General features: G+C 36.9%; 2 protein-coding genes and 1 non-coding gene across 3 annotated transcripts; 2 read left to right on the forward strand and 1 right to left on the reverse strand.

The window, feature by feature from the left end:
• Positions 1 to 2,557: 2,557 nt before the first annotated feature.
• On the reverse strand, positions 2,558 to 3,371 carry LOC126794939 (40S ribosomal protein S30-like). Its single transcript, XM_050521736.1, has 3 exons — positions 3,242 to 3,371; positions 2,998 to 3,135; positions 2,558 to 2,817 (listed from the first exon to the last, which is right to left on the reverse strand). The coding sequence occupies exons 1-3, from the start codon at positions 3,243 to 3,245 to the stop codon at positions 2,771 to 2,773; spliced, it is 189 nt and encodes a 62-aa protein (XP_050377693.1). The 5' UTR covers positions 3,246 to 3,371; the 3' UTR covers positions 2,558 to 2,770.
• A 10,128-nt stretch (positions 3,372 to 13,499) lies between these two features.
• On the forward strand, positions 13,500 to 18,759 carry LOC126794475 (ras-related protein RABH1b-like). Its single transcript, XM_050521205.1, has 6 exons — positions 13,500 to 13,688; positions 14,448 to 14,518; positions 15,014 to 15,102; positions 15,563 to 15,674; positions 17,752 to 17,842; positions 18,275 to 18,759. The coding sequence occupies exons 1-6, from the start codon at positions 13,572 to 13,574 to the stop codon at positions 18,416 to 18,418; spliced, it is 624 nt and encodes a 207-aa protein (XP_050377162.1). The 5' UTR covers positions 13,500 to 13,571; the 3' UTR covers positions 18,419 to 18,759.
• Positions 18,760 to 19,797: 1,038 nt separating this feature from the next.
• Positions 19,798 to 19,869, forward strand: TRNAE-UUC (transfer RNA glutamic acid (anticodon UUC)). Its single transcript has one exon. It is a non-coding gene; the product is annotated as a tRNA-Glu (tRNA).
• Positions 19,870 to 24,605: the final 4,736 nt, after the last annotated feature.

The following is a 24,605-nucleotide window of genomic DNA, read 5'->3' on the forward strand; positions in this document are numbered from 1 at the left end:
TTACGATTGAAGAAACAAGAGAATGACACAAGGATCATGACAATGGATTTGGAGGCTATGACCCCAATCTCGAAAAGGTATTTTACCAAGAGGAAACTAGCAATCCTTAATGAATGAGAAGCTAGTCAAGATCAACCTACCGATGAAACATATTCACGTATCATACGAGGCCACTGCCTATAGGATAACCGTTGGGCGACCCTTTCGGCCCGAGTATGCCCCTTGATAGGCGGTTGGGCAGTTCTTCCACTCCCAATGCATGCAGTCGATGCTTCCAATCATACCTGGAAAACCTCGGCGTTCTGCTTTAGCTAGTAATCGCGTGAGGTCTGCCAGTGTTGGACTGCGGATGTATCTTGGACCATAGAGATGAACAACTTGGCTGCAAAACTCCTTCATACATTCAGGGTAGTCGATTCCCCCATCCTTGTAATTTCAGTACACTGATCTGCGGCTGACCCGTACACTAGCATTCGTAGAGCCCCGGTCATCTTTTGTTGGGGAAGTAGCCCTAGCAAACCAGTGGCGTCTTCTCTTTGATGCCAAGACATGTCGTGGTTGCAGAGGTCCGTCATGATAATGTTGAATCGGTCTCTGCTCATCCTGTACCTCCGACGAAAGTCTTGAGCGTCGAAAATTGGACGTTCGATGAAGTAATCTTCCATGAGATTGTGTCCCCTAGATAGCCTTTGACGTGGCTTATTCGGTTTTTTACCGCGACGTAAACCGCTTGGTCGTGTTGATTCATCATCGTGTTGTGCTTCCGTCATGACCACCTGATTCACGAATGATTGCTCCATATCGTCATCCTCTTCTTGTTGACGTTGTCTCCGCCTGAAAAAATTGTGGAAGCTGAAAGGATTCATCAGAGTGATGAACAAAGAAATGTTGCTAAGTGTTTAGATTGAAGGATGAGTTATAATGAGTGATATTATACGTTTTTATAGCAAATTGGTCGAAAATCTTATCAGAAATTTGGTCCAATTATTTTGCTAACAGTGACACGTGTCAATTCTCTACTAGTCGAAAATCTTATCGGAAATCTGCTCTAATTATTTTAGCAACAATGACACGTGGCAGTGACACCTGTCAATTATCTATTAGTCGAAAATCTTATCGGAAATTTTGGATAATATCGAGTCGATAATGACACGTGGCACATTATTATTGGTTGTAAATATATCTGGTAAAAAAAATTAATTATTTCACAACAAGACAAAATTGAATTGCTCAAGCAAATTGTAAATGGGTGTGTGAAAAAATCGATTTGCTTGAGCAAAATATGAAATCGATTTGCTTGAAGCAAAATTTGCTTCTGGCCCTACCATTTACTTGAGCAAATGCAATTTATGGGTGCGGATGCTCTTAATCTCAATTGTTAAACTTTAACTATTATACTATTGACATGTCCGCCTATCGGTACCATCTACTAACTGCTAGAAATATTTCGAATGTTACAAATGACGGCTATTAAGATGTTTAGGGTGTTGAATAATCTTCAGCAAAATTTTGATTAGAGATATACGTTTCCTTTTGGGCATATGTTCGGTAAACATATAACAAAAAGTTCTTTCCAATATGATTTTATATAAAATGAAAATAATAAATTAAATTTAGGATTTTGTGCTTCAAATTCAGTTTGGGTGGAAGCCTAGATTTAGGGTTTTAGAAACTTCAAATAAGTTACCCGTGTTAACAAGACATTGTTTCTGATTGACTTGTGGGTAGAAATGACTTAGGCCTGGTTGTAGTTCTAGTTTTGCTATGATAGTTGTCTAGTTCTTGGTTATTTCGCACGATCTCAATTGACGTTGCCACACCACCGTTAGAATTGAAGAAGACCTCAACAAGCTCAAGTCTTGGGAGGCCAACTTCAACATCATCAAATTGTTCAATGGCAGATTCACTGTGCATAGGACTAAGCGGCCTCAGGGGTTTGTACACTTGCATTGAGGAGGTTCTTCACCTACCATTGACACAAAAGTCACTATCTTTGCACCAGAATGAAGGTTGAAGAATTGCTTGATGGCTCTATCAAGTACTTGGATGTACGTGGCAACACAAGGGATGCCATGTTGACAATGAAGGAAAGCGTTCCGGAGCTTGAATCTGCGCTTCAAAGAAGAATGGTTGGAGACTCGAGCCTCCAAGACAGTGTCAATGCATATGTAATCTTCAGAAAAAAGATGAAAAAGGTTGTGAAGGTTCTGGGCTTCTGGCAACATTGAAGCAAATGGATCACAAACATGAGGTATTTCCTCTGGATCTAGATAACTATCTCGCCGCAGTGGTGAGGGGTGTGCTTAGAGAGGCAAGTTGATCACCAGCTCAATTACGTCTGAGAAGCAAAGATAAACATAACCTCTATCAGACCTTAATCCTGCTGTTTTCACACGCAGGGTTTACCTTCCATGAATTTCCATTCTACTGAATCTAGCAGCATTGCTCAGTCTGAAACCCATATGATACAAACTAATTCATACACTATCTCATCTTTATAAGTATGGTTTGATCCTAAGTAATTCAAAACAAGTAAACATCGCAAACCAACAAGATATAGCACAATCGCAGAACACCAATAAATCCAGAACAAAATGACATTACGTCCGAGTAAATCAGATTCAAAACACAAAATCCAGCATTGCCAAGTACTTGAATCTCTCTATTAACCAACAACCAGCATTAAGGGTCTTGAAATGACAGGAAAGTTCAATACAAGTAAAACATCCTTAAACCTACTAGAAGTTCTTCTTCATCCTTTCAAAGCCCTCTACTTCTCAGACGAGTTGGGTCCTCTCTTCTTGCCAAAGCCAACCACTGCAACAGCAACACAACATACAAGCAATCAGAACAAAATATCCAACACACGGATTCCTCTACAAAACAAAAGTTCCTAAAGCACCCACATCAAAATCATAGACCCAAAACCAAAATCAGCTCAGTAAGATTATAATAAGCCTAAAGAACTTTAAGGAGAATCATTATGAGATGTAGTACCAGCGGTTACAAAGCGGCGATTGTATTGCATGCGCTTGTGGGCGCGTCCACGAGGCTGCTTCTTCTTGTCTTGCTTGGCCACCTTTGGGGTTTGGCCTCTCACCTTACCAGCACGAGCCAGCGACCCGTGAACTTTACCTGTAAATCACACGAGCTAATCTCAATACAATGAACAACACAACAAAGTGAATGGATTTGAACCCTTTTGTTAAATTAGGGTGAGTGAGATGAGCGTTGAGCTTACCCATGATTCGTAAGAGCTTGAGAGAGAGCCCTGTTGCTTCAGATCGCGAGAAGAGTGAACGGCGCGGAATGGGAACGAAAGAGTGGGAGCGATTAGGGTTTACTGGTTTAGGAGGAGTATTATATTCGGGTCTCTGAGTTTGGGTCCACTACTTGGGCCTAATTTGTTTGGACTTTGGATTTGCAGTGTGAAAGCATATACAATAGACGGTTAAAATAGCATTATGTAGTTGTTCGCCGTGAATAGACATAGATAACATTATTCTTTTTTTGAAAAAAAAAATCACCACCGTTACCCCAATTTTTATGGTAAGATTTTTACCCAAATAATCCCAAGTCTTATGTCGTTCTAAATCAAATTTCCCGCCAAATTTTATATCTCTATTACATCAATTTCTCTCCACTTTGTAAAATCCAAATCACTAAAAATTGAACTGGGTACCACATTGATCATTCCTATAAAAGTATGGCAACTGTGACTGATTAACACAAAAAAAAACACAAATATAAAGAAGAAAAACGTATAGATGTGCATTGAACTCCATGAATTCCTTCAAAATGAGATATTTAAACACCATAAGTACACTAAAATTGTCATTAGGTACACCATAAGTTAAAGAGTACACAAAAATGAACATGCTGAGGTTGAGTTGAGGAAGAAGCAGCACCTCCCTATGCTGCCTTTCTCTTATACCAGCCCTTCACAGACTTTATGACTTGGTCCTTGACATTAGAAACAGCTCTAGATGGGGCTGCAGCTCTGCTAACCTAAATCAGTTCCACCTTCCTAATCAAAATCACATATTCAATGCCTCAGAACAGATAGTGACAACAATTGCAAGACAACAATCTCAATATTCTATAATTAAGCCGCAACAATTGCAAGACAACAATCTCATTACTCTATAATTAAGTGACAACAACAAATCTTAGCTCTAACTCTCTTCTTTGTGCTATCTCCACTAGATTGTCCTTCCCCCTGTTCCAATAAACAAATCAAATTCTTTAACTGAAAAATAACAATAAATCTTAGAACTAATACAATAAATCAGGAAAGGTGAGTGAAAAGGACTTACATCTGCAATTTTTTTAACCTTGGTTATAAGACATCCAGTTTTGTTGAGTCCTTGCTGCTTAGAAATTCCACAAGTCATCTTAATTCCAGTTCTACAAGTTTGTAAACCCAATTTCTCCTATATGGGAGCTGGTGGTGCCATGTCCTTGTTCTTCTCACCAGCTTCCTTGGTCCTTTTCATTTTTGGTCTGCCAACATGCTTCTTATATAGAGGAGGAACAATTGGAAAGTCAACTTATTCACAATCATCATGCCTTTCAATGGGGCTTATTGCAGGTGTATATGTTTGCAAATAGCTGGAAGCCATTAGGTAGTCATCACAGTACAAAGCATGATCATGCTTCTTGAATCTTATTGCACAAATGGCATGTACACAAGGTATGCCACTCAGCTACCACCTTTTGCAAGTACATGTGTAAAGACCCAAGTCCACTGCATGCTTGCTGCCACATTCCCCTGTTGCAGTCACTTGGTAGTTGTACTTAGTGCTCCTATGTGCTATGTAGTGTGTAACTCTCTCTCTCTCTGCCATCTTATCTGTTATCTTCTTTATCATATGACCAATAACTCCCTTCCACTGCTCAAAGCAACCCTTCTATTTGCATTCCTCACCATCATATCCATTCTCAACTTCTCAAACATGGTAAGAACATGCTTACCAATGCCTTGGAGGTTTGTCATGAAACCAATCAAATGCATCTTGGCTCAACATCTTCAAATCATCCATGTGCTTATTATAGCAAGTCTCAGTACTACTTCTTGTTGCATTCCACATTAACTGTTTTAGTTTCTTTCCTGGATTCTTACCCTTGAAGGTGTTGTACAAATGCCTAACACAATTCATGCTTAGCATAAGGATACAAAGTTGTTCCAATAAACAAACCACATTTGTGTTAGAATATTAATGGTGCTACAGAAATCAAATTAATTCAATATGAAATTTACACGAAGAAATATACATTTAATAGTAGTACCTAATCATTTTTGTTTATCTAACATGAATACAAGCCTCATGTTATACCCAAATCACCATTCAAGTACTCAAGGAACCAGGTCTAAGTAGCTTGATCCTATATTTCCACAAGTGCATAGGCAATTAGGTACATCCCATTGTTTGCATCAATGCCAACTGCACTCAAAAGCTATCCAGGATGGTGACCTTTGATATGGCAACCATCTAAGCAAATCAAAGGCCTACAACCAGCATTCCAGCCATGTTTATGTACTTTGAAGCACATGTGCATCCTCTGGAATCTTTTAACTAGTCCATCCATCTGTGTTTTGATCACAATAGTGGATCCAAGATTGTTTCTCAACAACTCCTTCTTATATGAAGCTAACTGATTATAATGCTTAATATAATGTCATTCATTCATCCTTCTTGCAAATCGTTTAGCCCTTGAGATGGTCTGCACACCCACATCCAACTTAAACTTATCTAATATATGGTGGTGTATCCCCTGCCTTGACCAGTTCTCATCAGCCAATAAAGCATCCTCCACTTCTTCAGCTATTCTTCTAAAAGTCAAAAAGTGGCTGGTTTCCACAGATGAACATGTGTGTGTGTGTGTGTGTGTCAAACAAGGTCTTCATAACCATGGTGTCACCAAAAATTCTCACCCTACTAGCATACATCCTCCATCTATAACCCCATTGGCACTTAACTTCAATTTTCTTCCTTGAATTCTTCTTAAACCATAAACCAATCTGGTTTTTAATTGCATGTTCCCTCACAGCTTCCCTACATTGCTCTGGATTAGGAAATGCAAGGTTGATCATGAATATGAGATTTTCAATATCCACATATCTGATCCAGGGTATGATCTTCCTTCCCCCCACCTTAAAGCAGCTGAAGTCAACATGGTTCCATCAGAATCTCCTCCTATGTCACTACCACTTAAGCTCTCAAGGTTATCTGATCCAGCATGCACATCTGAATAATAGCCTTCATATCTCAAGTCTTCATATTCAGGAACTTGCTCTGGTTTTGTGACATTCTCCTGAAACTGGACATCATCTGCAATTTCATCATGCTCTAAATCATAGTCAAAATCCACATAGTATTCAGAGTCATCAGTGGAGTCATATTCCTCTACAACTACTGTATTAGGTTTTCTACCTCCCTTTCTTGTGTTATACCTCTTATCCTTAGGCCTAAGACCATTCTTTTTTGTATTGATCCCTTTAACAGATCTCTTCCCATTTTTTCTCTCCCTCAACCTTTCTTCTAACTCATCATACAGTTGGGTCCTCGCTTTAAAAGCTTATGATGCTCTCTTTTTAGTTGTTTCTCTCTCTTCTCTTGCAGCCTACTCTTCTCTCTCTTTGTTCATTTTCTTCTTTCTCTCTTGCTCTCTACTCAAGTTCCCCCTTGCTTAGCCCAGCTGAGGCTTGGCTCTCTCTACTTCTTTATTCTTCTATCCTCAGATTCTCAATCCCTTCTCTTTCCCTCTTTTCAGCTGCTTCTCTCTCTCTCTCTCTCTCTCTCTCTCTCAATCTCCTCAATTTCCCTTGCTAACTGAGCTTTATAACCCACATGTCATGGTCTATGTGCTGTGTGTTTTCCATAAAACCTTTTGCCTCATACCACTTCTCTTCTGATTCTTTTCCCATCATGCCAATAAATTTCATCATCATCAGCACCAACATCACCTATGTTCAAATCTCTAACTCCTAATATATCAGACAAATTTCCAAAGGTCCCTCCACTTAGACACATCACAGGTTCATTAACACCACCCACATTTACATCTCCACCTACACCCACTTCAACATCATCTTCATTCATATCAATTATGTCAACTACATCCACATCTTCACCCACCACAACTCTTCCCTCCAAGGCCTTATCACTGCTATATAACTGTGATGCCATCAAATTTGCTTGGAAATGAGTTCTCTTTGAGATATCTTATTCAAGAGATTTTCCCAATCTGGATCACTTGGGACATATTGCTCAACTAAAGTTTCATCATACTTGTTTCTCCCTCCACATGTTATGTAAACAATTATTTGTCTCTTCTTTGGTATCATCTTCATCATCTCTATACATTCACTATCACTTTAATTAGAATCAACCTTTCATGAGCTTCAGTCCTAGGCAGCTTGAAATGATAAGATATAGGCAGCTCCCTGTATCCTAAATCATATGCTATGTTATTCAATTCAACCCATGAAAACTTGTCCGGATCCAAACCATCTAAATATGTCTTTCCACCCCTCTTATTCAATCCAAGAACAAAATACTTATTCCTCCCGGATGTATCAGTTTTTAAATATCCTCCATTGACTATTTCCATCGTATACATATGAACTAGTACTGAAATCAAACCATAAAAGGAAGAAACAAATAGAAAACAAATATAAATATTGATTCAAACTGGATTTGGGGGTTTTAACATAAAAAATTCAAACCCTAAACCATCTTCAACAATAATTAAACCCTACAGACTATAAAAAACTAGAACACACAAATTGATTACATTCAAATTCATTGTTTATTAAACCCTAACCCAAAACCCAATTTTAAACCCTAAAATTAATTTTCAAATCACAAATACACAAGATCATGATAACACAACAACGCCAAACAGAGATTAAGATACATATTAGAATCGAAAAAACTTACTATATGGTTGAGGTGGTCCAAATTTTTAAAAAATCTCAAACACCACTCTAGTCTCCATTGCTTATACGGATTAGGAACAATGGGATGCGATCATATTAGCGTCCCAATATCCCTGCTTTCCTCTTTCTAATCGACAATTTCTAGGTTTTGTGAGGTTAGTTTATATTTGGAGAGATTTTGAGAGTGATATAGGTTTTATCGTTTTGAAAGATTGTGAGGGAAATTTGGGGTCGAAGAGGGGGGAGTGTTCAGTTTTGATTGAATTTGACAAAATATTCAATTTTCCCTTTTTTGTGGTCATGTGTGGAGCACGTGATCAAACAAATGGAGCCATGATGTAAAATGACGTTATACCCCTCGTTAATAGTGAATAAGGAGTTGAGGTACTACATTGGTACAACTCAGAGTTGGTGTACTATATTAGTTTTGCCACAAGAGTTGGAGTACTGATGGTGAAATATATTTTTTATTAAGAAGGGAAAGTAATTCCTTGGTATTTCCATGGGAAGGGAAAGAGAAGGGAAATGAAATTTCCCAACACTTTACATTGTGGTGTTTGGTAACATCAAGAAAATTGTTAAATAATGTAATAAAACTAATGGATTGTGAGTCATAAATGCAAGGAAAGAATATGGGAAAGTGATTCCATTAGATTTTGGATAGAACAATTTCCCTTCTTTTTCCCCCTTCCATCAGGAAAGTAATTCATTTCATGTTGCATCCCAAACACAGGAATGTCACAGTTTTCCTTTCCCACACTTTTCCTTTCTTGTTCCTCCTTAGAATTATGCAGTGCCCCAAGGGCATTCACAAAAGATATCATTTGTGTTGGCAAATATACACAAAGTCTACTTTTTTTAGAAGTCATAATATTTGCTTGAAACGTGATGGCTAATAAAATGTTTAGAAAGTTGAATAATCATTAGTTGTTACAAAAGAATGTAATACACATTAGAATATGGAGAAACATCAATTTTTATTCATTGATAATGAGACATTTAGTCTTTATATATGCATTACATCAAGTATCTCGTAGAATCATGTATTATATATACTTCCTAGTCTATACAAGTTAATACTAATTAGGACAAGATACACTAGAAGATTACGAAGATAATTATCCTACAACACTCCCTCTCGTATTGCAATATTAATGTGACATAGTGCAATATTGTTGTCTCGGTATAAACCTTACCAAGCAAAATAAAATCTTCTCGGGTAAAATAAAAGCTTTAGTCAAAGGAAAAAAAAGAGAGCATACAACGCACTATCTACAGTTGAAGATAACATGTGGAATAGACTCATTCAAATGTCTACAAAACAACTTCCCCTAATTAGTAACTCAATCTCAGAGTTTAGATAAATATCGCGTATACGAACGCTCTTCACATTCTTTATAAGTAGCAATAGGTCAATCACTTGAATATCAAATCCCACCAAACATTCTAAGATCAGACATATACACTTATCAATACATGGATCAAAGAAAGAGAATTGCATAACAACTCAAACCAAGAGTTTGCAGTGAAAATTAGATTCATGCGTGGTATGACGTTCACGCACACAAACAGTCCTAACTTCTTCGATACAATAGGTATAAATGAAATGTTAAAAAATCTGGAAAGTAGACATCCAAAGATTTCTAGTAATATATGATTCATAACACAGTTTGTTATGAGCTAATCAAAAAACTCAGTCGAAATTGACTCAGCTATAGGTTCCGGAATCCATCATGTTACATCATTCATATATTAAAAGCTTATTTAAATTAACCTATAGTCTAGGGTTATTAATGTATTTTCACATACATTTTAGTTGACAAAACCTGTTTGTTTTATTAATTGTATAGATTACTAGCACTTACCCACACACACGATGTGTGTGTGATTTTATTTGTTTGTTTTTTATAAAAGAAGTATGGAAGTAGTGAGGATGGAGATAGATAGGGGAGATATGGAAGTTACTACAAATAACTTCTACTCACTATTTCTTTTATTTACATTTATTATTTTGGTAATTATTATAACATCCTTCATATATTAAAAACTTATTTAAATTAATCTACAATATAAGGTTATTAACGTATTTTCACAAAGACCCTTACTCACTTCCCTATAAATAGAAGATTTATTTTAAAAACGAGATTATAAAACTAAAAAAATATCGGTAGTGGACAAACATTTCCCACTCACTTCCCTATAAATAGAACCAGTTACATGTCTATCAACATTGATGATGTCTATGAGCCAATCAGGCCAAACCCCTAACCATGAAAACACGCCCTACTTCATGGTTACAAACTTAACTACTCCATCGGCAACACGCCAACACCAGTGGAAACTTTAGGAACATGAACAATCCGATGCAAAGCAACAACATCTAGAAGCACTTTACCCCTCTCCACTAGAACACCCTCCTTTGCATAACAATCACCGACTCCATTTACTAATCTAACAGCTTCCAAACAATCACATTTAACACTCTGCAACACACCCCAACTTGGTCAACAACTTCTAGCCCCTTGATCTTTCATCAACTCAGCCGCACACAGCTGAAGCCGACCATGAATTCTTTCCCCAACTGCTAAAACCAAGTTACCCATATTATCTCGCACCACAACCCCCATTCCAACATTAACACCACCATTAGAAACAAAAGTATCAGTATTTAATTTGAACATACCAGGACTAGGAGATTTCCATAACAAATCACTCCCTTGCTGACTACTGACCAAATGCACTTGGGATTTGCTATGAACAATGAACAAACCCTCCCACAATAATACAAACTGATTATATATAACAGGCAGGGCAGTGTTACTGCACTGGGCCCAGGGCCCAAAATTCCAAATTTTTTTTCTGTTTGTTTGTTTATTGATAATAAATTTAATATAATTAATAAAGTAAAACCACACACTACACAATCGTGTTCTCCAACTGACCCCCGTTGATCAGTTTTTTTTTCTACAGCCTTCAATTCACAATTTATGTTCCAAACTCCGAAAACAAATTGTTTTTTTTGTGTAAGGGCCCTTTTTTTTCGCACTGGGCCTCAAATCTCTCAGGGCCGGCCCTGATAACAGGCAGTGGCCGTGTACATTCACCACGGATTACATACGTACCATGTTTCTCTCACTCCAATTGCTCATAAAATAATAAGAAGCAATTTCGACTCCTCAACCGTTAACAAGTGCAACACAATAAGGTCACGACCATGTTGCGTGCAAGGGTGTTTCATTGGCAATTTAGCATCTCGGATATAAAGGACTACTAGCAATATATCTTTAATAAAGTGACCACAACATAATTAAATCATATACATCCGATTAAATCATAATTAAGTTTTAAAACTTCATTGACATGTGGATACCAAGTAACAACAACGTCTCACACTCTCCTTTAGTGATGACCTCTTGTTCTAGAATTTCGACGAGAAAAGCCAGCACAATACACTCCCAAACAGAAGCTCCCATATGATAAAGAATAAGAGGATTACATGGTTGCTCTCCATAATAAATTGAATTTCTTCCCTTCTAATTAATCTATAATATCACCAACAAGCAAACTTCATCTATTACAAAGAGTCTTCTAGAAGAATTCCGAAACTCTTGAAATAGCTCCATACAATGTTAGCCAACTTTGCGAAAAAGCCCGCATATTCCAATACCGCAACGCTAGTAGTACAATGATACGTGTAAAGTCGATTCCTGGACTTGTTGACACCTGGGACACCGGAGACGAATATCCAATAATCATGTTACTAATACTCAATAATCATGTTACTGATACCCAATAATCATGTTACTGACACTAAATAATCATATTACTGACACTCAGGAACTTCTAATAATAAATTACTGACATTTAGTAATCATGTTACTGACACCTAATAATCATATTACTGACTCTTAGTAACACCCAATAATTTATTACTACCACTCAGTAATAATAAACATATTATCACCTCTCAGTAATAAAATTACTGCCCCTCAATAATAGGTTTATAATCAAAATTGATTTCCCAGAACTTTTGCTTCAAGCCCAAAGCTGAACACAAAACTTTCGGCTCAATACAAAGGTTGGAAAAAATTTCTCTGGGCACCCCATTCTCTCATACCTGCTTAGGTTCACCTACGTCGGCGACATGGTGTTACTGCCCTATTCTCCCCTCCCCCAGCCCCACACATCGTTGTTGATGCATGTCCTCTGATACACTTCAAGCTGACTTGCAACCTAGACACAACCAACACTGAATCACAATGCAAATGTGAAATTACTATATAAAAATTGATGCCATTATATCGTGGATAAAAATAATACACCTTGGCAAGGAACCAGTTGTAAAGAATTCCAAAGGCATTGTGATTCTTCTTCCGCATATCTAACATTTCTCCTACAGTAGGAACCTGAAACCCAACATTTCTCCTTCCAAATAACGGATCACTTCTTCAACTTCTCTGCATGATTCCTACAGCCAACTGATCACTTTAATTATGAAATCAAAGTAAGAAATTATCATTACCATGGAAACATGATCCGTTCCGACGAGGACGTCGCACATGCCGCTCGCGTTGGCGGACTCACAAGTCAGCACCACTACGCTCCGTGACAGCTCCTCCGGAAGGACCTTCATCCCCTGCTTTCCTGCCTCCTGCTCTAGCTGCTCGTCCGACACGACGGCGCTTGTCGAAGCGTCGTTGTTCTCCTCCGTATCCATCTCCTCCCTCTCGACGTTGACGATGCTCTCAGAAAGGCTATCCGCCAGGGTATTCTCCACGTGGACGAAATCCTCACTGGAATTCGAATCCATCCCGCGCCGTATCCAGAGAGATGAGGTCGGGATCGAGAGAGAAACTAGATCGGGATGAGTACTCGTCTGCATCGAGTCGGAAGCAGAGACGGGATGAAGTCATCGCGGCGGCGTTGGCGGAGAGAGAGAGAGACGGGAGAAATCGGGAATGAGAGATGTTAAGAGGGAGAGAGTTAGAGGGTGGTTGATCGAATGAAGATAGGGTAATTTAGTATTTTCACCAGTAAACATTGGAATGTGCATATACGCTTGGAACGGGCAATTTTAAGGGAAAAATTTGGGTATTTAGTCAAAACCCATATATAAAAATGAAGCATCGATCTACATTGTCTTAAAGAATATAGATCCAAATCTTATCTAATTAGATAGTTTCATAACTAGGACACATAATCTTTTATTATTATTACAATGTTGAACGAGACTGATCTATATTGTTGCTGTTTGTCATCATATTGGTTTGAGATATTATTGTGCTAATTTTATTAATTAAGGTTTGAGCGTACCATCATTATGAATAAAACAAGAGAAAAATGTAGCTTTATACGATTGTGCAAGACAATCAGATGACAGACTGTATTGAAAAGTAATGAGAAAATTATGTAAGACGCTAATGAATAATTAGTATTAATCACCGTATCTTATGCATGTGAAGGACAAGTATAAGAAGGGCAAAAAGGGAAATACGGCTGCATTAAAGTTATATAAGGAGGTCCAAAAAAATAGCAAAATGAAAATAGAAATAAAAAGTTGGTCCTTTGAAACGTTGATCTTGGAAAAGCTTTGATTGCGTCATCGATCGATCGATCTGGGCGAAGAAAAATGGCGCCGGTGTCAGCTTTGGCCAAGTACAAGCTGGTCTTCCTCGGCGATCAGTCCGTCGGCAAAACCAGTATCATCACTCGCTTCATGTATGATAAATTCGACAACACCTATCAGGTAACTCAATTTCCACCTTCAATTTTTCCCACTCGTCATTGTTGATCTACTCTCTCTATGATTTGGGCGTTTCATTTTCATTTTTCGCTCCGTCTTGTTGTTTTTGGAATCGTTTGATTCGAATTCTGATGACAAGTTTGAGATTCGTGTGCATTTTGGTATGGAAGTTGAGTGGATTGATTGGATTGTGGTGAAATGTGTTGTACTGCCATACCGGTTTTCGGATCAGACGAGAGAAATATGAAGAACAATGGGAATGTGATTGAAATTAAGTTAGATTCTAGTAATTGAGAGAAGCTTCTACACATCCTGAGGCTAGCAATGTTTTAAACACTGATTTCTAGGTGCCTAAAGCTTCATTTACTTCATTAATGGAGCGATTATTGCATCGGAAATTTGGAGGATGTATGAAATAAGTGCATAGGATGTGACAAGCCTTTAAGATGTGTTGAAATGTAGATATATTTGTTGCTGTTGTTTTGCGATTGAGGTTCATTAATTTGATGATATTAGTGAGTAATGTTATTCACCGTAATCATGATTTAGGAGCAATTTTATGGCCTAGTGTGGCCTAATGTTTCAAGTCACTCCAAAGCTAGATTGTAACTTATTTTTTTAAAGACAGTTAATTTGTTCTTGTTCTTGTGACAGCTCCCTGTTTTTTGGCTTGTCTCTTGAACTCGTGCTATATATTATTGTGTTTATAGATGCACGTTTTTCTGTTCTAAGATATAATTTGTTCTACTTTTCAATGCGCAGGCTACCATTGGTATTGATTTTCTGTCAAAAACTATGTATCTTGAAGATCGAACTGTTCGACTGCAGTTATGGTAAGATTTTAGCTTTATTCAACTGCACCACGGACAAATGTGAAGTTTTATACTGTCTCTAGTCCCCTAACTTTCTCTTTCTCTCTCTCTCTCTCTCTCTCTCTCTCTCTACGTATTTGTTAATTGGTGCTTTTGGTCATAAACGTTAATAACTACTGGATGCATGATCAAGCTAAATTGAAACCCCTACAGTACCGTGTAAACCTTCCATTGCAGCTGAACTGTTAGCTTTTAGTTCTTTGGGTTTTAGTGCACATAAATGCAGTTGAGGAATGTGATTCCCAGGTGCCATAATGGCAATAAAAAAAGGGCTAGAGTATTTGTTATTGAAGAGGCTACTTGCTCTTACATATTTTTTGGGAAGTATGTACATGATGGATTTAACTGAAGCAAAAGTACCCTTTGGTATCTCGTTATCCTCCAAATTCCTGGCACTTTATAAAACATGAGTTTTTTTGTGGAATATTGACCCTTTCTTCTTTAATATGGTGGCAGGGATACAGCAGGACAAGAAAGATTTAGAAGTCTCATTCCAAGCTACATCAGGGATTCTTCTGTTGCCGTAATTGTTTATGATGTTGCAAGTAAGAAGATTTGGTTATTACCTACATGCTCACAATTTTTTATTTTCTCTCTGTTTTAATATTCACTTATCTTTTTCTGGACCAAGATGAACTTTTATCTGAACCTACAGTTCATCCATTCGAATGCCCTCCTGGTGAAGTTTCTAACTCACTATCCTTAATTGTTGTAATTATTTTGGAATAGAAACCTGAAAGTCTGTTGAACACCACATAAATAATGTTGCAATCAATTAAAGAATATATTTACCTCAGTATAACAAATACTTATTTTGAGACTGTCCAAACTTTCAACAAAAATTATGTGTTTTCTATGTGATCTGTTCATTATAATCAAGCTCTTTGTTTGTTCACTTTCTTGCTTCTGCCGTTATTGGCTCAATCTCGTTTTGGCTACATTGGTGTAGTGTTTGCTACAAAACCTAGTATATGTCTTTGACCATTTTGATAATATTTTGTGTAGGCAGACAGTCTTTCTTAAATACTTCAAAGTGGATTGATGAGGTTCGCACTGAGAGAGGAAGTGATGTCATTGTTGTCCTTGTTGGAAACAAAACCGATCTTGCAGACAAGAGGTAAGATTTGATTTGAAATATATATTGGTTATCTGGGATAGGTCACCGTTTGTTTTTAAGTTTAATTTTAGGGTTAAATACTTGTGACACCTTATACTTTAGGTGTAAAAACAGTTTTGTCCTTCTACTTTCAAATTTAATCTGTATATCCTTTAACTTTTATTTTTTAACAGTTTTGTCCATTCCGTTAGTTGACCGTTAAAAAATCCGTTAAGCCGTCAAAATGTCTAAAATACCCCAAATTCAAATCATATTTTTTTCTTTTTTTCTTGTGCCTTTTTTATATTCCCTTTTGGTCTTTCTTTTTGTTTTTCTTGTTTTTAAATTTCATTCATCATATGTGCTATCAAATATATATAATTGTAATTAACACAAATTATCAAATTAATTGTAAACATCTTATACTCAATTGGATAATGCCTAAAATGACATGTGAGTGCCAGTACTCAAATCCAATTATAAACTTCCTTTATATTATGATGCTTTACAAACATATTTGATTAAGTTCTATAATGCTAAGACAAAAAAGACTTCTACTATCATATCCATACTTTGATGCAAAAATAGTTTCAAATTATTTATTTCTAACTTGATGTTAAGCAATTGTCATTAATTCTCCTCTTGTTTACAATTAATTTGATAATTTGTGTTGATTACAATTATATATATTTGATAGCACATATGATGAATTAAATTTAAAACCAAGAAAACAAAAAGAGAAAATAAAAAAGGCATGAGAAAAGAAAGAAAAAAATCTTATTTGAATTGGGGGTATTCTAGGCATTTTAATGGCTTAACGGAATTTTTTGACGGTCAACTAACGGAATTGACTAAACTGTTAAAAAAGAAGGACAAAACTGTTAAAAAATAAGAGTTAAAGGATATACAAGTTTAATTTGAAAGTAAAAGGACAAAATTGTTAAAAAATAAGAGTTAAAGGATATACAGATTAAATTTGAAAGTAGAAGGACAAAACTGTTTTTACACCTAAAGTATAGGGTGTTACAAGTATTTAATTCTTAATTTTATCAAGGGCCTGTTTTTGGTGTCTGTATAGCTACTGCCAAAGTTAAATATGGTACAATTTTTGAATGCGTAAAGAATCAAAATTTGACTTCTTCCTCTGCTACATTTGGTGAAAACAAGTTGGATCCGTATCCCTGATTTTCATAATTCCTTAAATGACCCCATTGGAAACTGAAAAGCATCTGGAGGTTTTAATAAGATTTTGGTTTAAAATATTCTAAGATGCCTATTAACTGGTGTGTGCTCTCACCAACGTATCACTTATCCTTCTTAAAGATACTGCCTATGTGGAAAAAATATTTGATAATTTAAGTGAGGTATTTCTTGTGGGGTAGAGGAGGGGCAGAAAAAGAGCACTCATAAATTTTGAGTGTGGTATATCTCATAAAAACTCGTTTTCTCCAATTGATAAAGCAATTGAGGATAGTATCTGTACCGCTAACACAATTAATATTACATTGGGTGACAGTTGCCCGAACTCAGTTTGGAAAGAAGTGTTAGGGAAACATTGTAGAAATATGAAAATTAGGGATGCGTCAGGTCTAACATGTGTGTGTACTGCAGATGCTGCTAAATTATTGACTATAGTTCAGAGATTTCAGAATTTAAAACATCCCTTGAACTTTAGTTTAGAAAAGGGTTCTGTTGGCAAATACCACGATGCGTGAGGTGCATTCATGTTAAGTATATTATGTACAAGTTGGGCTATAATGTATCATTCAATACCCTTTAGTATTCACAACAGAGGTATATATGTATAACTCGGAAATGAGGTACTAGGGTAGATATGTGCTTAAAGACCTATATGCTCACAGCTCATATATGCAGAATTATTTTAAAGGCTATCATTTATAAATTTTGGTGTCTCAAAAGGAAACTATAGAGTTGTATAAAGGTTAGGTATTTTCCAACAAAAGTATCTGGTTATATGAAATCTAGGGTCTTAATTGTTGGATGATTTTTGTTTACTTTGGCCTTGTCTAGCGTTCATTTCACATTGTCTCTTATGACCTTTTCTTAGATGCTTATATTTTTAAGTCTGTTTCAACAGGCAAGTTTCTGTTGAGGAAGCAGAAGCCAAGGCTCGCGAACTTAATGTCATGTTCATTGAAACAAGTGCCAAAGCTGGTTTTAATATCAAGGTATACTTGCATTTTATTATTCTATATCTAATTATAATCCTTCTTAGAAGCGAAAAGAAAGTTAGTAAAACAATGGTAGAAGTGCCTTCTGGGGTTGCTGAGATGAACCCTTTTTCACTGTTGAGAGATCTGGCAAATAGCCCATAAGCAAGACAAATAGTAGATGCTCATTGATGATCCTTTTGGTTGGAGTGTTTCCCATTTTGGATGGTAGATTTCACTGTTTCACCTAGTATGCTTAATCTTGCGGAGTTGTCTGTAGTTGGAGTTTGTTAACTGATTACTGTTAATTGGAGTTTGTTAACTTTTTGCTGTTAGTTAGCAAGCAGTTCATCATTTACCACGTGGCTTTATATCTTTTGGTATTGTTGTGCAACTTTTGTTTCACATCAGTATCCTTAATGCTTAGTCTCTTCTTGCACCTCTGTTCAGGCACTGTTTAGGAAAATTGCTGCAGCTTTACCAGGAATGGAAACACTCTCATCAACGAAGCAAGAAGACATGGTTGATGTGAACCTGAGGTCTACTGGTGGTGGTGCATCTCAGTCGCAAGCTGACTCTGGATGTGCTTGTTGATATAGCTTTTTTGTCGTGATCATTTTACATGCCTGTTGCTCTTTGGTTCCAACGCCTAGTCTGTAAAGGTTTTTGCTTCAAGTTTCTTGAAAGTTTTGTCATAGATATATTTACCGCTTCTCATGATTAAACTCGAATAGGTTCACAAATACCTGAAAGAGCTAGGGCCGTAGGTAAACTAAGATTGGTGATTTTGATGTTTTAGTTAGGTAATAAAATCAGACTGTAGATTTTGGTTTAATGAATTTCTTTGCTCAATTACTAGCCCTGGGTTTACTAATTGACCTTTTGATGAGTTGTGGGAAAACCTTTTAGTCAGAAACTGAAGTTGTCTTGCATTATATCAGTATTATGCTCATTACATTCAAGGTCGAAGCAGTGTTTGAAATATCCGCCGATATTTCGAATCCGATACAATAAGGGCATATCGGTCAAAATTTATTGGTCAACGCAGAAATGATGGTCAACGGTCAAATATCGGTCAAATTTTGATTTTTTTTATTATTTTTCAATTTTTATTTAATATTTTTTCATTTTTTCATATACATTTTTAATTTATATATATTTTAAATATATATGATGAATTTCTAATCTAAATAATCATTTTTAATACTTATTTTTATTATTAGATGTCATTCGTGTACTTTAATTGTCACAAAATCAAGTATTTATTTTCTTTAGTTTATTTAATACATTTTTTTAGTTTATTTGGTACATATTGAAGTATAATTTTATAAATTTTATTAAAAATAAGCAAATCCGATAAAACCGATATATCCCCGATATATCGTTTTACCTTTCGACCGATACGATACCGATAAGCGATATTTAGACTATTGGGTCGAAGTATGAACTATATGAACCGAACTGGTTTTAGTTTTCATCTTTGGACTGCAGTTGATTATATGCCAACTATGCAAGCAAATATTATATGAAGGGTGCTTATAGTTGAAACCTGAACCTCATATAGCAAGGGACTTGGGAGCTCCCCATTGTTGTCCGAGCTATGAAACCAATGGGTCCATTCACCACCTGCAGCTTTGCAAATTGCAACTATCAAAATGCATGCCCACTTCTCAAATATTGTAGAGACTACTCGGATAAAGCAAAGTTTGCTTCCCTTCCCCTGGCGTGTAGGAAAGAAATTTGCCAGGAAAGATTCATGAAGTTGCGTGGCTTCCTGTAAAAGGTGAAACATATGAACAAATTTTAATGACCAATGTCATTCAATGCAGAATACTTCTCCCTTGAGTTTCAGAAACTTTCAAAGTAGCTAACTTATGTGTTTGAGATGCAAAATGGAACATCAAAATTTTTTAATGTTTTTTTTAATAAATATCAATAATATATAATATTTACTTGCCTTCTTTGATCAAGAATCCATTGTCGTCCAGCGGTTAGGATATCTGGCTTTCACCCAGGAGACCCGGGTTCGATTCCCGGCAATGGAACTTTGTTTTGTTATTGTTTTCTGCCATTTTTTGTGTGGCTATTGTTTACAAAAATATGTGCAGGTACACAGTTTGGTCAATTTCCTTCTGGTGCAATCTAAATGCTCCTTTAGTTCGGCAAACGTTCCTAGCTACTTTCTACTATGATGGAATCTAGAAATGTACTCCAATCACGAGATTGTCAACTATGCACTAATCTGAGGGGGTATTGCCGTATGGTTCGCAAGTTTAGCATGATCAACAACTATGGACCAACTTGAGGCGCTGAGGGGTTGTTGGATCGAGCCGCTTATTACAAATAATGACTTAGGAGTTAGGAAGTTGATCTATGATATATATATATATATATATATATATATATATATATATATATATTTTACCTAGCTTATTACACAGAGATGCGTCTTACTGTCTCAGTATATATTCCCATGCCATTTCATCACAGAACTCTGCACCATATTCACTGAAGACCAGCCTCCTAGCTAGTTTTATACAACCATCTAAAAGAGTATACCTAGTAGTGTTGTCAAATATGGTGATGAAGGGTGTGCTTGTGGTGCTAACTATGGTGATTTTGTTCATCAGCACTGTAAACGCAGTAGATAAGGATTGCGAAAACGATTGCCTCTATTATTGCTGGGAAAATGAAAGATGTTTCTTTAAATGTGTAATACAGTGTCCCGGAAACTCTCTAAAACCCTTGGATCACGATCAGCATTTCTACTACTGCAAACTTGGTTGCTCAACAGCGCAGTGCCTCAAATATAAGGATGGTACGTATGAACTCATTCGATCTATTTATCTCTTCCCAGTGTTTCTATCTTTGTCCGTACAGCTCACAACATATATATCTACACACCCACTGACCCACAAATGGCAAATGGCTAATGTGTTTTCATGACAGATAAACTGAAGTTGGAAAGCTGCATGCATAACTGCGCGCACAGAACTTGCAACATCGATCAAAACTCCTAGTCCTAATACGTACTGTACAGGTGTATCAAACTATATATCAATTGTAGAATCCTACATAAAATTGAGGGATATGGAACATGGCATGATATATAATACTGCATGCATGGGAATATCGTTCAATAAAATGGCTCGAATTTAACGTACGTGTTTGACATGTTCAGAAAAATAACAGATTATATAGATTATAGCTAGATCGACTATATATGTGGGAAAATAGAGATCAATACTCCTCTTCATGCATGTACTCGATCATTTTGTCATACACTTATGCATCTCTTGGGACATAATTCACATAAACAGACACAAGCATATATATAATAAACGTACGGCTAATTAAGATGTTTAAGGAGAACAGCTATTGTGCATCCAACTGCAAAATTTAAGTTTATATATAGCAGGAGAGGGCTAAAAGAAAGGCTTCAAAAGTACCTTTGATATGATGATTAATTAGCATTATGTTGCAGTAAACGTTTATGACGCTAAGAATGTGACGAGTTCGATATCAAAGTGGTGGCAGATAACGCTAAACTGCCATAATTTTTTGATCTGTAGCTAAATTGAGCTCTAGAGAAGCTAACCGCACATCCAGAAAAGCTTAACGGTCGATGCTCACAGCTCACTTATAGACATAGTCCAAAAACATCAAGGTCGTAAGTCGTAACTCGTAAGAACCACAGAGCGGGCATGCAGCTTAAATCTAATTTCCAGCTCAAAGCAGATGGAACACACCTCCATATAGGATTCATGAAGAGACTAGCAATAACATCGGCGGTAGGGCATCTGAACATATCAGCATGCAACTCGTCAGCAAGGTACATAACTACTCAACGAGATCCACCGACCACCGCGCCGGAGTAACTAATTGTCTGAGCGATCAGATTATTTTTACATTTGGTGAACTACTCATGAGCTGCCATCAGTCCATCACAAGTTGGTACCTGGAATAAGGGGCGCCAGAAATTTAATTTGGAAACCACAATACGTTTATCGGTTTATAACTACAAAATTAATATAATCCAGTAGGAATCGAACGAAATACGTACAGCTGGTGCACCCATAACTTAACAATGTGCTAGCTTCCGTTCCAAAGTATCATGCGCGCAAACCTAGCTAATACCAGAACGTTAACCAAAACATGTCTAAACTATAAACTAACAAAGATCTCATCGGTGATCCAAATAGAAAGGGACTTCAGGTGCCCCAAAAATCTAAGTAAGCGTTCGATCGATCATTCCAACAAATCACTAGTACTAGTACGAGTACGTACAGTTCAATTCGGTATGATTGGTCATTGCACTAGTGGAAAACAACGCTTAAGAGACGGACAAATTTAGTCTCTTAAGAATCCCAATCCGTCTCATAAGTACTTAAGAGGGGAATAGTTCGTCGCTTAAGCTTCGTCGCGTAGGCCTTGTCGCATAGGTGCTAGCAAGGTGACACAAGATGTTCGTTGCTTAAGTGAAGATCTTATGCGGTGAAAGGTTAGTTTAGTCGTAACCGCTTATGCGACGAATGTAGTACCGTAAACGACGAAACGTCCATCTCCTTTTTACTTAAGAGGCAAGTGTGGTTTCGTCACTTAAGTGGTTAGTGAGTTAGGGCGGCAGAACCCATTGTTCTTAAACGGCTGTTTTTTCGTCGTTTTGTACTTAAACGTCAACTAAATTTCGTCTCTTAAGTGGAGTGTGATCTTAGACGGCGAAATTGTTATATACTTAAGAGGCGCCATGTTTCATCTGAGTATGCTGACGAATCCATTTGTCGATTAGTTCTATATAATACTCATATTAATTATTTTTAATTACACTTAAATATATATATAATTATTTATTGATATTCTTAATAATTAGACTAATGGACATATTTTGGAAAAAATACCAACTTAATATGAAATAAGCAACATTGTTCACACAAGTACCAGAAAAAAAAACCATGGAATTGACATCAATTTGTCCATGCAAAAACAATCTTCTACAAACCTAAATGAGTCTAGCTTGAGATGTTCGTGTCCATGTTGACATTTCCTCCAGAATGTGCACTAGAATATTGAGACATAAGAAACTCAAGTTGAGTCCTCATTCTCTGAACCTCTTCATCAAGCTCTATAGTCTTTGCCTCAGCACTTTCAGCCCTTCCCTAAGCCTTTTCAGCCCTCTCAGTGACCTCACGTAGTCTCTCTTCCATATTCGGTCGAGAACGTGAAGTGGAAGAGGTGGAAGATTGGCTCTTATCTTTGATGCTTGCATGTGTCCAAGACCACGCAGCTCCCCCCCTTTTCTTGTTCCAAGTCCAAATTCAAGCAGTCCATACTAAGCCTCTAGACCAAAAGGTGGGATCTGGTCATTAGGGGTGTCAGGATTTTTACTTATAAAATCATTCTTCAATCTTGCGGCTTCATCCCTCATCTTCTTCTGTAAGTGTAAGACGACAAGCATTCAACATTGTTTACAATTGTGTTTTACATCAGTCTAAACATTCAATAAACAATAAACAATGTAGGGCATGCACTAAATAGTTGTTAAGAAAACATGTCATTTACTAACAAAAAATATTTGTAAGTCTTCAATCATACCAACAATAGCAGCATCTAAAATTAGTTTAGGAACAACATAGTTGTTATAATAGTCAGGAACCCTTAAGCAACAAGTGTGGTATATATATACATATGTATAACATACAATTAGTACAAAAACTCAATTTTCATATAATTTAAATCACTTACCCCATTTGTAGCAGCTTCCTCCTCCTTGGAGGCAGCATAAGACTCCTCATAACCTGAAATGACAAAAAGTTCATCACCTTTATCTCTAAATGCAGCCATCCTGTAGACGATCGGTTTCCGCCTTGCATGGTGTTCCATTTTCCTCTTTTTACGGTTGTTCGTGTTAGCGACTGAGCGTCTCTATTATACACAACCATCAACATTAATAAAAAACATAAATAAGAAGATAGGACTATGACTTATACAACTTTGTTATGATATATACGACTGATGCTTAATTACATTGACTTAATCAGTTCTATTTTAATTCATAGAGGCAAACCACTTATACGTTTACAGTTTACCTTAACAATTGGTGACTCAAAGTGTTGACAAAGCCACACCCACTCATCTTGCCTGTGACAAAGCTCCAAAGGGAGCTCTTTACTCCCATAAGTCTTATAGTGGGCAGCAAAGTCCCCCTTCCAGTCTACAAATATTTTTCTCGCTTTTTTTGGATCCACGCCCACATGTCGTCGTTCTCATAATCAATAACAAAGAACAACTGTAACATAATCACGACAACAATCATTATACCAATTAGTTTTAATAATTTACAAATAAACTATAAGAAAATAGGACTTCTACAACTTACCGAAAGACAATCTATCACCTTTGTCTTCTCATCCAGATGACATTCTTCCCAATTTGTTGTCTTCATTGCAACTTTTCCCCGTATGCAGCTGCCAATACAACTGACCAAGAGGCTGTTACAATCCTGTGAGTCAGGTCTCATGATGAGTTCCTTCTCATAGACCACCTGGATCTTCCCTGATGCTCTAATAATATCTCCAAGTTTTTTGTTGTTCACCAACTCCCGTTTGCGTTTTGGGGGAGGGTCTTCAATCCCACTTTTTGAGAGCCGAATACTAATCAAAGGAGGGTCATCCTCAGATCGTTCCATTGGTATCTCACCAAATAGGTCATCCTCATCTGAGAGTGGGGGAGCCGTTGCAGCAACTGTTCCCATTATGGTAGTCACAGTGGGCTGCGATGACTC

The sequence above is a fragment of the Argentina anserina genome, chromosome 5, assembly GCF_933775445.1.
Source record: "Argentina anserina chromosome 5, drPotAnse1.1, whole genome shotgun sequence".
Taxonomy (NCBI): domain Eukaryota; kingdom Viridiplantae; phylum Streptophyta; class Magnoliopsida; order Rosales; family Rosaceae; genus Argentina; species Argentina anserina.